Below are 13,211 nucleotides of genomic sequence, written 5' to 3'. Positions count from 1 at the left end.
ACTCAAGATACCCGAAATGTATAGCTGAATTTTACCAGCAAGTTTTATGAGTAGTTTCCCTTTACTCAAAATATTAGAAGGTGGGTTATACCACAAGACATTAGTTACATCTGGTATGGTCAGTAAGAATCAGGGTGTGTGCAAGGGATTACTGTTCTAAAGAAATTTATACACCCCAACATGTGCTTAGATTATGTTCTGCTTCACGTGGAAGTGAAAAAAAAAAAAAACCAAACCAAACCTGATTTGCTGAAAGTGAATTATACTGGCCTACTGCAAAACACTCCCTGTTCAAAAAATCTTTTTCCTTACTTACAAATCAAAACATAAAATAGCTTCAGATACCTGAAGGTAGAGAAATTTTTTTTCTGCAGAGTTCAGTTTTACCCCTGGCAATTTCTGTAACATACTGTAGTCTAGCAAAGCTATATTGGCGTTATCTTAAAATATTATGGAGAAAGAAAGAAATTAAATGCAAAGATCCTTTGTCTCTCTGTTGTGGATATTATTTATTTTATATATGACAAATTTTTTTCTCTGAGAGTAAGTAAAAAAAAAGTAGAACAGTGACATCCTGTAAATATTGTACTTACATAGCAGCAAATACATCCATAGATGGAAAAAGTATAAATAAAGACCATGGATTAATTGCCTACTTTAAGAAAAATCAAAGGCTCCACTGACCTCTACAGAAACACATAGAGTATCTGCATAAAAATCTGCTTAAACAAGCAAGTTCGCATCATTCCTAAATAGGAAAAAATGCTTTCTGTGCTAACTTTGATGTACACTGACAGCGCTCAGGGCCGGCAGAGAGGCGTACCGAGGTGTACCCTTTGGCTCCGTCAGGCATTGCCTACAGTACCTTTGCCTTCTTGGTCGCCTGCACCTCTGAAAGAGAAGCATCCTTGTCCCGCCTGCCTCACTCAACCCGGCAGGTTTGTAGGCAGCCTGCTGCCATCCCGAGCGAGGAAACCCGACGTCCTGCAAGCTCGCCCACGCTAGCATCGGCCCAGGGTGCGGCAGCAGGAGAGCTGGCAGCTCGGTAAGGCCAGCGCCAGCCTAGCTGGGCTACGGTCCCCCCAGGACACGGGCGGAGGGTACGTGGCCTCCAGTCAAGCTCCCTCTCTGTCGTCCGTCTGTAGCTGCCACTGCGTTTTTCAAGCACGGATAGAACTACCTGTATAACAGGCTGTGAGTTAAGTCTGTTTCACCATTCCCATTAACAGAGAGGAAATAGAGACACAAAGTAGAAAAGGGTTTTCTAAGTTTGTTTCTGTCCTTCAAGAACTAAATTCACAGATCAGATCCTGATCTGGTGAGGTCAGAATAAACTTTGCCAATAAATTAAACAGAGGTTCTGTATTCATTATAAATAGAAAAAAAGTCCTGTTTTAAAAATTAAAAAGAATGTTGAAAATGCATGTGCACTTGTACAAACAGTTTCCAAACTTAAAATAAATAACCATTTGTTTGCACTCTTGAATTAGCCACTTTGGTATCCAAGGAATGTGCAACGAAAAGAATTTCTGATATTTATTAACCAGAACAGTTATCTTGGAAAGACTGAAAATAATGCTGGAGACCGAAAACCACCTGCGTAAAGATTTGTATGTTACAAACCGGCTGATAAAAAATGGCATTTATAACAATTGCAACTTCAACAAACCACGTAAGTACCAACTAGTCGTAACATCGAAGCAAGAAAGGCAGCCAGGTAATAATCTAACATTGCACAAGGAATGAGAGAGACACAGAAATGCACGAACTGCTGAAGGCTACAAAACTAGTCATTGACATAGGTGAAGCAAGAATGTTACTAGTACAAGCTGAAGACTTAGCAAAGTGATCTCTACCTTTTGGCAAAAAATACATTTCTGAGAAAAAAGAAAATTTGGAGGCTTTCTTGTTCAGCCTAGACTGTGGCGCCATACATTCCCCTCACAATTCTCAAGTTTCCCATACAGACCCCATACCTTGATCCCATCCAGCCACACAGAAACCTATATGTTCTCACTAAGAAAATACACAACTAACATTTAAGCAAATGTATGTTTCCATGAAACTCAGAGTTGCACAGAAATGAGCTCAAATGATTTCTCATCCTTACCACCCAAGAACACCTAACACACGCAAGCTATTACCAATTTTTGCAAGTCATTTTGGACTTTGGACTAAGAAGCTTAGATATCCAACGTTTTCCAGTTGCAAGGTATGTACAACAACTCAATCCCTTTCAATGAAAAGACAGTTGTGAAGGCTAAGGTGGTAGACCATGGTCAGTTAAGAACCTGCTATCATTTAGAAATGGGTTATTTAAATGTGTTTTTCTACAGAATGTATTCCCTTCCCATGCACAAAAGCTTTAGTGGACTTGGAAAAGGTTGAGAGAAGGGCAGCACGAATGATCCAAAAGGTATGGAATGTCTTCTGTCTGGGCAACAACTGAGTACACCAGGCTCTTCTGTCTGGAAAAGAGATGACTGAAGGAGGATGCGGTAAGAGGGCTACAAAATCACGAGAAATGTGGAGAGGGTAGGTAGGGTTTAGATGGCTCACTGTTTCTTCCAGAAAAAAGACTAGGCAGGGGCAGGACCATACAAGGTAGTAGGAGCCAAATTTGAAAACAGATGGTATTTCTTCTCACTGTAAGCCTGTAAGCTGTGAACTGCTGGACAAAGAATGCTCTAGCTGCTAGAAGTTTGCATGAGCTCAAGAGAGACTGGGAAAGTTCAGGGAAAAGGAATCCACTGAGAGTTATTGTAACCCACAGAAAACATACTCAGCTCATGAAGTCCCTCAGCTGAAAACAGAAAGAGAAACAGCATGGGGACAGGGAAATACACACTCATTCTACCTCAGCATTCACTCACAGCCACGGGAGATGGGATACTGAGCTAGATGGAGACTCAGTCTGGCCCAGTGCAGCTATTATGTTTTTTATCTTTTCTTAATGAATTGATGTTTTACAATGGTAGTCTCTGCTATTGCTGATAAGCCTGTAATAATGGCATTGAAAGCATACCATTGATCAGAAAGCGCGGGAGATAGTGGGTCAGGAACAGTCATTACCCTTGCACCAGCAAGTTGGTACTGTATCACCACCTTTGTGAAGAACACAAGCCTCCTCTGGCTTGGAGCCTGGGAACTAGACACTAGTTTGTCGGTGTCAGGATGAATAAATAAAGAATGTGAATGTTTACATATTTCCAAATACCACAGTATGCAAAAAACCCTATTTAAAGAATACATCCTTCTGTGCCTCACAACACAGAATGTCAAAGGTCTTGGAAAAATTGACCTGCTAGTTTCATGAGAAAGGCACTGCGGCTCAGATCCAGGCCCTAAGTTCCCCAGTTCTCGAGAATAATTGCTACTTTGTCTAACAGCTCAATTCAGTCTTCCATTCTAGGACTTGCTTTAATAAAATGAGCTGGGGAAGAGAGAATTGCCATAGCAACAGAATCTTCTTAAAGAAGCAGCAGGAGACATGTTGGTCTCACATCCCACTTCAGCTTTTTCTGCTCTGCTGGTATTTTCAGCCTGATCCGGTCTTGTTGCTGCCAACTCTCTTGAGGGCTGCCCTGGTTAGCGACACCCAGCGCAACGCTGTGCACCTCAGGCTTTTGTCCTGGCTTGCAAGTATCACAGTTGCCAGTGGAATCCAAAAACTAGTGGTAGCAAGAGGCAATGACATTTCTGTGGCTGCTGTACAGCAGGTAGTGACCCAACGAGAAAGCTGTATCATGTCCCAGACAGTGGTAGGAAATTAGAGCGACGTGGGCCTGTGAGGCCCCACTGAAGAGATGAGGACATGTAAGGCTGGAAGTGACTTTTAGCCACTCCAGTCCCTGGCTGTTTCAGATTACCACATTATACGATTTCTCCTATTAAGTGGAAAGCTCCCTCTTTAAACTACTTAGGGCTTTTCCCTCTCCCAGCCCTTACACTTGGAGCTATTCCAAGCCATTGTCCCTCTGGTCCTTAGGAACCTTCTTCCAACTTCCAGACAACATTTACTCATGAACAGTTTACATCTACTCATTCTTCTGCTGATCTTGTCTTGGCTCTTATCCCTCCCTGCCATTTCTCTTCTTTATACACTCATAGACAGCTAACGTACTTGCTCTTGCCCTTCATTTGTCAAAGTAGACACACCAGGATATTCCAGTCCCCCCAGGTGAGAGAAGCCTGATCACCTAACCAGCTACTCGTACAATGGCATTTATCCCCCTTGTTCTGGTGCAAGTATTTAAACTCATACCTTCCCGGACTGAATCTGACCTTTCTGCAGCCTTGTTAACTAAAGGCTATTGTCCTGTGGTTGACAAACACATGGAGAATATTCTCCTCCACCACTTCCAACCAATAAGCACACAGTTAATACAGGAAGGGTCTAATTACCATCTGTAAGAAACCCTTCAATAGTCTCTTAAATTCTCCCAAGCAACCCAAGCAGCACAACTTTCCTTTATTTCCATTCCACCTTATATTTGCAGTCTGGACTTACTGGAGATCTTGTCCTTCAACTTTCCTTGCTTCCTACTCTGTGTGTCACCTACTCCCTCCATGGCTGTCATCCAGTGGGTAGGACCAACACAACTTCCTCCTGGGAGGGTAGGTGGGCTACCTTTCCTGCAGCATCTCACTGCTACACCTGGGCTTCATTTCAACAACAATGGTTGGACCACAAGGATCCTGCTTTAAGTGCCCATTGCATCATGATTATATCATTACTGGAGTTGCTTACAGTGGCTTCTGATTGGGATTTCTGAAATAAAAGCAAACTGAAGATTTCCAGAGAGTTGTTCATAAATGGTTCTGCTTAAAAGCACTGAATTATTGGCCACTTGCTTCATTGCCTGCCCCCCCCCTTTTTTTTTTTAAAATGGGATAGGGAAGTAGAGAAAGGTGTAAAAGAAGCTGACAAGAATTAGTCAGTCTTGTTTATCTCTATCCCCTGTACAGTTCACCCTACAGAACAAGTAAGACCTAAGGCATTTTATTTCCTGTTATTGCACCCCTAAAGCCTCTGGAGAGAAAACAAGCATATTTAAAATGCAATTTCACTGAAGATTAATATTTTAGTCAACTGTACTTTCAAGATGATTGAAAATTGAGCTTAACATCTAGAAGCAATTTTGCCAGTAACATTAAAATGCAGTATTGTTTTTGGGAGGAAAAAGAAGTACTTGATGGGGTGAGGCACAATGTGTTTGGCAGTGCAGACGAGAACTGTACTTACATTAGCATGCATGAATTTCAGTTTTATCTAGGTCACTTCTCCGCAAAGCATTTAACAGCAACCTCCTGATAGGCTTCCATCCAAAGTTTGAGAGACAACCAACTACCATGGATATACAACCATTAGACAGACTTGCTTCTGGTTTTTTTGCACCAGACAGCTGCTGGCTTTCAGCATCAGTGAAGGGTCTCAGTACCAGCAAATGCAGGCTAACACACTGCCGGCTTCAGTAATGGCTACCACAGGGCCCGGAAGGCTACACTGCAAGTAACTGCGCTGATGAAAATAGAGAAATCACATACTGCTCAGCAACCCCTTCAGAAATCCATGTGCTGCGCTTTGGAGCAGTTGCTTGCCAACTGTCTGCAGATGAACCCAAGCAGACACAGAAAAGCAAAACTATCCTGAATAGATATATTGTTTAAAAAAAAAGTCACTGCAACAAGGCTGTAAATGAAAAAAAAAAAAGCAAGTGTTTTGATGTATCAAAAGTTAAGACTGCCACTACAATTTAAGAAAGCAGAAAACAAACAGACCTTGTAGCTCCCAAGCCACATTAAAAAAACCCAATACATTCTTTTTACGGAAGAGAAATTTCAATCTCCCAGATTTTACTTGAGATGATTGGATATGTTTATCTGGAACATACTGAAACCATCAGAGCCAGAAGATGAAAAATCTGTGGTAATTCTGACAAGTGTTGGCAAACAGAACTGTCAAGTAAGGATAATGACTTTATATTCACAAAGCACTTTTCATCCAGATAGAACCCAGAGCGCTTTACAATTGTTACTAATGGATTATACACACACATGAATCACTTTGCCCATGACTGAAATGGAACAGCTTAAGGAGTGAACTGTTTAACAGCACATAGCAACACTACACCACAGTTTAGCACAGGATCCAGTTGCAAATCCAAGACAAGTTTAGGAAGGCAGAATGTAATTATCCACATGGCAATCTGCACAGGATGCTGGGTTTATATTACCCCTCCTCCAGCAACCACCACTGGAAATATGGCAACTGTCAGTGTCTAGTGCAGCACTCTGTCCGATGGAAAGAGGAGAGGGTACCTTTTTGGCCCTGTCTCAGTTAAGTTCCCCGAGAGCTGAAGACAGCTGAGCCTGCAGAGAACAAGTCCCTTCGGGGATGCATGCAATTATCAAAGTCAGCGTTAGATCCCACCTGAAAGATGGCACCTCAACCCGGAAAGTACTCTTCGGTAACGCAACAGAGCACTCAGTTGACAGTGCATGGGAAGAACGCAGCTCACGCTCGACCATCAGTGTTACTTCTGCCAGCACCTGTTTCTCATCTGCAAGTTCCCCAGGGGTAAAACAAGGGGCTCTGTTTAATCCTGATTAAACTTGTGAAAGAAGAAGCAGAAAGAATTTAAATAATCGAAGCAATATAACAACAATATAACAACAGGTTGAAGAAAACAGTGCAGAAGTGATGGGGAAGGCTTTTTTTTTTTTAAGTTTCAGGTAATTATATGCTTATTGCTATAGTGAAAGTAATACTAGAATAAAAGGCAAAAATAGAGTAAGGAAATGAGCTTTGGACCAACTTTGGAACAGCTGTTCTACATTTCAGTAATTTCAACTCACACAAAAATCAAATTCTGAACTGAATAATACTTTCAAAATGTTAGAAATATAGATGCAAGCAATTTTTTTACCCCTCCCAAGTCCTACTCTCAAGTCCATGTTCAACAGCTATGGGAAATTTCAAGGCTGTACCCAGCAGCTTTCACTGATCTCAGTAAGAGCTCTTAAAGAGTTCAGTACTTCCGTTAGTCAAGCTATATGTTGCTGCTTAAAACTGCAGACTTGTCTTTTTTTTTCTTTTTTACATTGGTCCACAGATTTTACAAAAATGAGGAAATCTGCTTGAATACATTCTTTATAGGAAAAAAAGAAAAAACTAATTAGAAACAGTAGTTACTCTATGAAAAGCAATAATCTGAGACCAATGTTACCCCTTCATACAGATAAAATTTCTATTAAAATCTTGCTGCGTGTTCTTGCTTTTCTTCTCCTCTAACTCTCACACAAATTGCCCCGGATTTGGAGCACATGGAACACCATCATCTTTGCTAAAAAGATGTTCAAACAGACAATTATCTAACAGCAAACACAGTATTATGACCATTAGGTTAAAAACCACACACATATAAAACCAGAAATTTGCCTACAATAGATTAGGAAACAGGAAATCTTTTAAGGGAACAAGACCTACAATACAGCCTTCTGAAACAAAAGGAAGAACATTACAGTAATTAATTCTTCTTTTAACAAACACATAGCATACAGCAGCTGGAGAAAGTAAACACCAGGATGCTGGATATCTCTTTGAAAGGCAGGAAGCCAAGGGGAGAGGGTGACTACAAATGGAAAGCCTGGAGTCAAAACAAACTCTGAGATTCCTCACCAAGTCAGTGACCATAAGATCTACCTAAAAAATGTAAGCATGGAAAATTCATTGTCTAGAACCAGAGATTTCATGGCACAAGTATTTAATCTAGGCTGAACTAAGTGAAAAACTTTCTTTTTGTAGTTGTCCAAGATTAAGCTTAATTTATGCACCTACTTAAGAGAAGTCAGACCCTTTATCAGAATTGTCTTGTTTACTTCACTACTGCCCTCAGCAATGAGAACAAAGAAGGCAACAAAGAGTTAGGAATCAACAAGAACATCTGATTCCCCTTCACATTATAATACCACAGTCACCAGAGATAACAAAGGGGGACTGACAAAGAGAAAAATTAACTATTTACAATGATGTATATAGCTGGAAAACATTTGGAGAAAAGGACCAGAATGGAAAAAGTAGCAGTCAAGTATCTCAAAAACTGCTGTATGTCAGAAATCATCCGTTTCCAATAAAAACACTTTTGAAACAAAACTGCTAACAAAACAAAGATGACTTTCAAAGAAAGAGGAATATTGTATCATCCAGCTTTTTCATCATGCATCATATTCCCAGATATACTGATAATGGAAATCAGCCAGGAGTTCAAGTTTCTTTATTCAGGACCTTCAGGTGAAAAATACTGTTATCTAGTTTAATGACACATCTCCAGGTAGGTTTCTTACTTCTTCAAAGCTTCCTTCCACCTGGACCCTCTGTATTTCAGTAGTCTGTCTGGCACAATTCAGCAAAATGTTAAGTCTTCTTACCTTCAGAAATAGCAAGCAGCCCTCTGAAAGGGCTATCTCAAGCTGTATTAACAAGTTTTCTAAAATCTTGCACCTTGCATGTTTGTCAATTCCCTGTTTCTTTGCAATAAGTTCGATCTACACTTGAAGACTTTTTTGTTTGTTTACTTTAGTTTAGGTGGCCAGCAAGAAACTTTGGCTTGCATGCACTGAATGTTGCTTTAGTCGTGTTAAATGGAGCTAGCATACAGAAATGGTTTCTAGACTAGGTATGCAGATGGTTGAGTGACAGAGACATGATAGAGTGTACCTGGTTAAAGTATCTTAAGCAACTCTCCTGGCACCAAAACCAGCAGAAACAGCACTTGAACAGGCACTTTGCACATGCACTCTCCTGCAATAAAATGAAATGTTTGGTTACTGGACACAGAATTAGACTCAAACAAAACTGCCATTTCAGAAAAACTTGCTTTACAGGTGACTGACTCTTCTAATAAAGCATTCAGTTAGGCAGCAGATATTTCTTTTTGGATTATAGGAACTGTTTTTAATTCCAACCCTTCAGTATTAATGACTGATGACCTGCGCGTATTTTTTTTTTCTTCCCATGGATAGAAGATTCTTCTCTGAGAAAAGAAAGTAAGTGCTGCAAGCAGCTTTGTGAGCTAACAGCTGCTTGGAGAACAAAACAGGCAGGCAAGTCCGTAACCCTTACAGTACTTTGCAGTGTTCAGGGAGTACACTGACAGATTTTTAACTTTTTTCAAAAAACCTTCACAGTTCTGAAAATACTGGTAGCCCAATGAACAAAAATAAAAGAATGGGCAGAAGGATTTATACGCACACGTGCGTGTATTGACTCAGAGCATACATTCATTTTTTAGGATAGGAGGAAAAAGCATGTATCAGAATTAGAACAGACCGTTCATAGACCATTGATCTATATTAATTCCATACTAAAAACACAGCAGAAAAGCTCAGTGTTTGTTCCACACAACCCCCCATCACATCACAAGCTCAGAATTGTTCATCATATAAAGATTTTACCATGCAAGACAAGCAAAAGATATCTTGGTAGCCATGGTAGCCTTCCAAATTTAACTGGCTATTTTTCTCAGCAAAAGGAAATTCAGTTCAGTGATACTTGAGTCTTTCTAATCTTTTTCCAGAAGTCAGAATATTTTTGTTTTATTTTGGAAAGCAGAGAACCTCCCAACTTTTTTCCAAAGAAGTTTTTGGAAATATTCCATGAGTAATTCCTTTAAAATGTACATGCAAAATCCTCACAGCAGAGAAACACTTTAATCTTGCCGTGTATTGCCGGAGAGATGATTTTACCAAAACTGTATGAATCTCAGTAAGTACTGTTTATTAAAAAGCTAGAGAAAGGGACTTCAACTACAATCGTCTCTCTGATTCTGCTTGAAGACTGCTGTGTAGAAAACATCTGTGAATTTACCTGCAAGCTTGCAGACCCCTGACTTTTCTTCCTGTTAACAGAAAACAGTAGCAGTTTTTGCAAGGGTGGCAAAGTCTAGGTGAGCTCTACAAGAATACAGCATCACTTCTCCATCCTTTAAGTACCACTACTCTGGTCCTCTGTGGAAAGAGCCTCAAAGGAAAGGGACCACAGCCCGTCCTTTCTCCCATGGGAAGGAGCAAGGTTACTTTTGTGGGGGGATCCTTCTATGGACTGGGGACACGAGGCAGCCTGAGCACTTTACAGCTTCTTTAGGAGCAGTTACAGTATGGGTCATGTCACATCCTCAGCGGAATGCTTGGCAACTGGACCAAAAGGAGCTTGTAGCACACTGCTATATACACAAATAATCTTTCTTTGCTAGTTAAATCTTCTACAGCTATTGAGATCACAAAACCGTGTACTCAACAAGTCCACTTATTCTGCTTCCTCTAGAGGCAGAAAGTACTCTATCTTCTTTCTGCCACAACTCTATTATCTTCAAAGAAAGTTCTTAGCTGACCTAACTCCCCAAGTTTTATAACCAAGGCTTTCATATGAAAGTGACATAAACCCAGACACACATCTTACAAGTATCTTATTACAAGGGGCTTTTATTTAAGCATTCACAAACTATACCCCACACACATGCATCATAGGTACCAGGGATGGTCAATGTAAATACCCTGTCATAACTATACATAACATACTTCAAGGCCAAGGTAAACTCTAGTGGAAAAGACCTACATTTAAAAACTTTGCCTAAATCTTCCTCTAAAATCAGAACTGTGCAGTCATGACAGCCCTCTCTCCTTGCCAAAGTGGCAGAACTAACCGCAATGGTATGTTTCCAGCAGGAGATAAGAGATGTGGAGATGCATGAAAGATAGAAAGAAGGCAAGCGACACCAAAACAGCACAGCTATATTTTTTATATATCTTAAAAGATGTGGTTTGGATCCTACACAAATCTCTTGAATAGTTCTTATTTCATACATTCTTTCTATAAACTCATATTACAAGGCACATGAAATCTTTTCTATAAGATATTTTACATGCAACAATAATGTTCTTACTTACCTTTGCATTTTTTAAGTTTATGATGCAAAAATTTGAAATAGAGCATTCTGCCAAATTTGTCCTTTATCCTTCATTAAAAATTTTATATATAAACGCTAAATAAAGGTGGTTTTTAACGTTGGTGTTTTCCGCTTTTAAAAATATCTCAGTTGAGAGAAAAAATGGAAGCACACTGAAAAAGCTTTCTTAATGAAGAAAATGGGATAAAACATAAAAATCCACATGATATCCATTTTTAAGCAAGAAGTATATTCTTCACATTTTTTTAATGAATATCACCTTTTAACTACTATTTTTATAGTGTTGTTACAGAAGTATATACCTACCTTTTGTTTTAGAATATTATAAAGGTACAAGAGAACAATCCTTGGTATTCTCAGTATTGTGATTAGAAACGAGCCTTTTACAGCAGTTCCTAGATGATAGCAAAAAAGAACTGATATGGAAGACAGGACTGGGTGAGGTGGTGGGCTATTTTTATTTCTAGAAAGAAAAACGAACAATTTAAAAATGTTTTAGAAACTTATTTAAGAAGATATACATTGTATCTTTTCAGTATTTGGAAATTTAAAGAATTAAGCTGGTATCTCCTTTCTGACTTGAACAACTCCAGTTTTCCTACTGACTTCATCTGAATGTTCACCTTAGTCCAAAAAAGAGCAGCCAAGTTTATAACTTTTATTGGATTAGTTTAATACTTAAGCAATGACTGTTTTGATGTATTCAGTAATGGAAAAATATCTAGAAAAAACCTACAATGGAAAATGCCAGGAGTGAAGAACATCTGAGAATACTTCCTTGAACACTTCTCTCCAGTTTTTGTCACTTCTCTTATTCTCTGCAATCTTTTATTTGACTGTTGTTTCTGCAAGATTTTAGTTTGAAGGAATGAATCCGCTATTTCTGCTTTAGTGGTAAAATTAAGACTAGGAAAAAATATCACAAGCTGTCATGTGTAAATTGAGATGTACTATCTGCTTTTATTGTTGCAATTTGGTTGAATTTTGTTTTAAATTTTGTTCAGATAACGATTTTTTTTCCCCACTGAACAGGATTTTTTAAAAAATGTAATACACAAAAAAGGAATGTCATACTATATGGCTAGAAGAGTAATTTGGCCTAAAAAACTTGTCATTCTACTGCACACACCTGTACTGTTTTGGAGAAATAATGCATTTCAGAAAATTGAAAAGCAACGTGTGGCCTAAACACGTGTTTTATTTTCTTGGTTCCTTTATAAAGGTCAGTTTAATGTCAATCACTTACAGAGAGTAGTATGACACAACTCTCAAGAATTTATATGAAAACCAGGAAATGAACTTACAGCCACTCCCCCTCCCCCTTCAAATGCTGTAAAAAAAATAATCGATTAACACTATAAATACCTTAAAAAATGTTTCAGAGGATTAAAAAAACCCCACTGATCAATAGCCATAAATAGTCCTTCTATAATGCAACTCTTAAGCAATTGGCCCAACCCTGAAAAATTTACTTAGGCAACAGAGCCAACGGCAGTTTGATTAAGTAGTTAAGTAAAGATCAGACTTTATACCACAAATGGTATATACCACAAATATGATGTCCTACTTTCCTAAGTGATTCCTTCTAAACCTCTGCTATCTTGAAAAATTAACAGTTTGCACAAGAAACTGAAAAATAAAAAAGGCAGTGATAAGAGAGTGATTGGTTGGGGCTAAAAAGCTCTACAAATGTATTTTTATTAAATCCTCACTTCAGCAAGGATTTAAATGATACACACTACATCAGGATAGGTATCACAGTTCCGCAAGAATCCTGAAGGTATCACTGCAGTTCATTCAAAACACCAAATACTTTGCAGCCAAGAAGCTGTATTTAAATATGTGAATATACCACATTATTTTAAATAGGAAATTCCAGCAAAGCAGTTGCTGCATTTCTTATTTTTGGTCTTACAACTAGGGGAACAGCTTGGGGGATAGTGGAATTTTATACTGAATAAGGCAGGTTTGGGTTTTTTTAAATCATCAGGTTTCTGTGTTAGAAACACGTTTGTTGCAATATAGACGAGTTACGCTATCCATATAGTACCATTCTTTCCTTTTCCCTCATACACTACCTTACACATGACAGTGTCAGTCAGATCTCAGAATATAAAAGATTAAGTTTCTGCACGTTAAATGTTAACCAAGGGTAAGAAATACAGAAAGGACAAAGTTTACTCTTGTGTTAATAAATTACTTGCTACTGAAGAGAAAAATGAAGAAGGGGTCTGGCATTTTTTA

At 38.9% G+C, this 13,211-nt stretch overlaps 1 protein-coding gene across 1 annotated transcript in view; it reads right to left on the bottom strand.

Annotated features, from left to right (window-relative positions):
- SLC44A3 (solute carrier family 44, member 3) overlaps positions 1–13,211 on the bottom strand; it is a 39,555-nt gene that overhangs the window by 4,803 nt on the left and 21,541 nt on the right. Inside the window, exons 10-11 of the mRNA XM_010286829.1 lie at positions 11,274–11,430; positions 8,720–8,803 (exon numbers count right to left, since the gene is read on the bottom strand). Coding sequence (XP_010285131.1) covers positions 8,720–8,803; positions 11,274–11,430 — 241 coding nt within the window. The remainder of the gene's footprint in view (positions 1–8,719; positions 8,804–11,273; positions 11,431–13,211) is intronic.

Source organism: Phaethon lepturus, unplaced genomic scaffold (genome assembly GCF_000687285.1).
Source record: "Phaethon lepturus isolate BGI_N335 unplaced genomic scaffold, ASM68728v1 scaffold14545, whole genome shotgun sequence".
Lineage (NCBI taxonomy): Eukaryota > Metazoa > Chordata > Aves > Phaethontiformes > Phaethontidae > Phaethon > Phaethon lepturus.
This window is presented reverse-complemented; position numbering and strand designations above follow the sequence as displayed.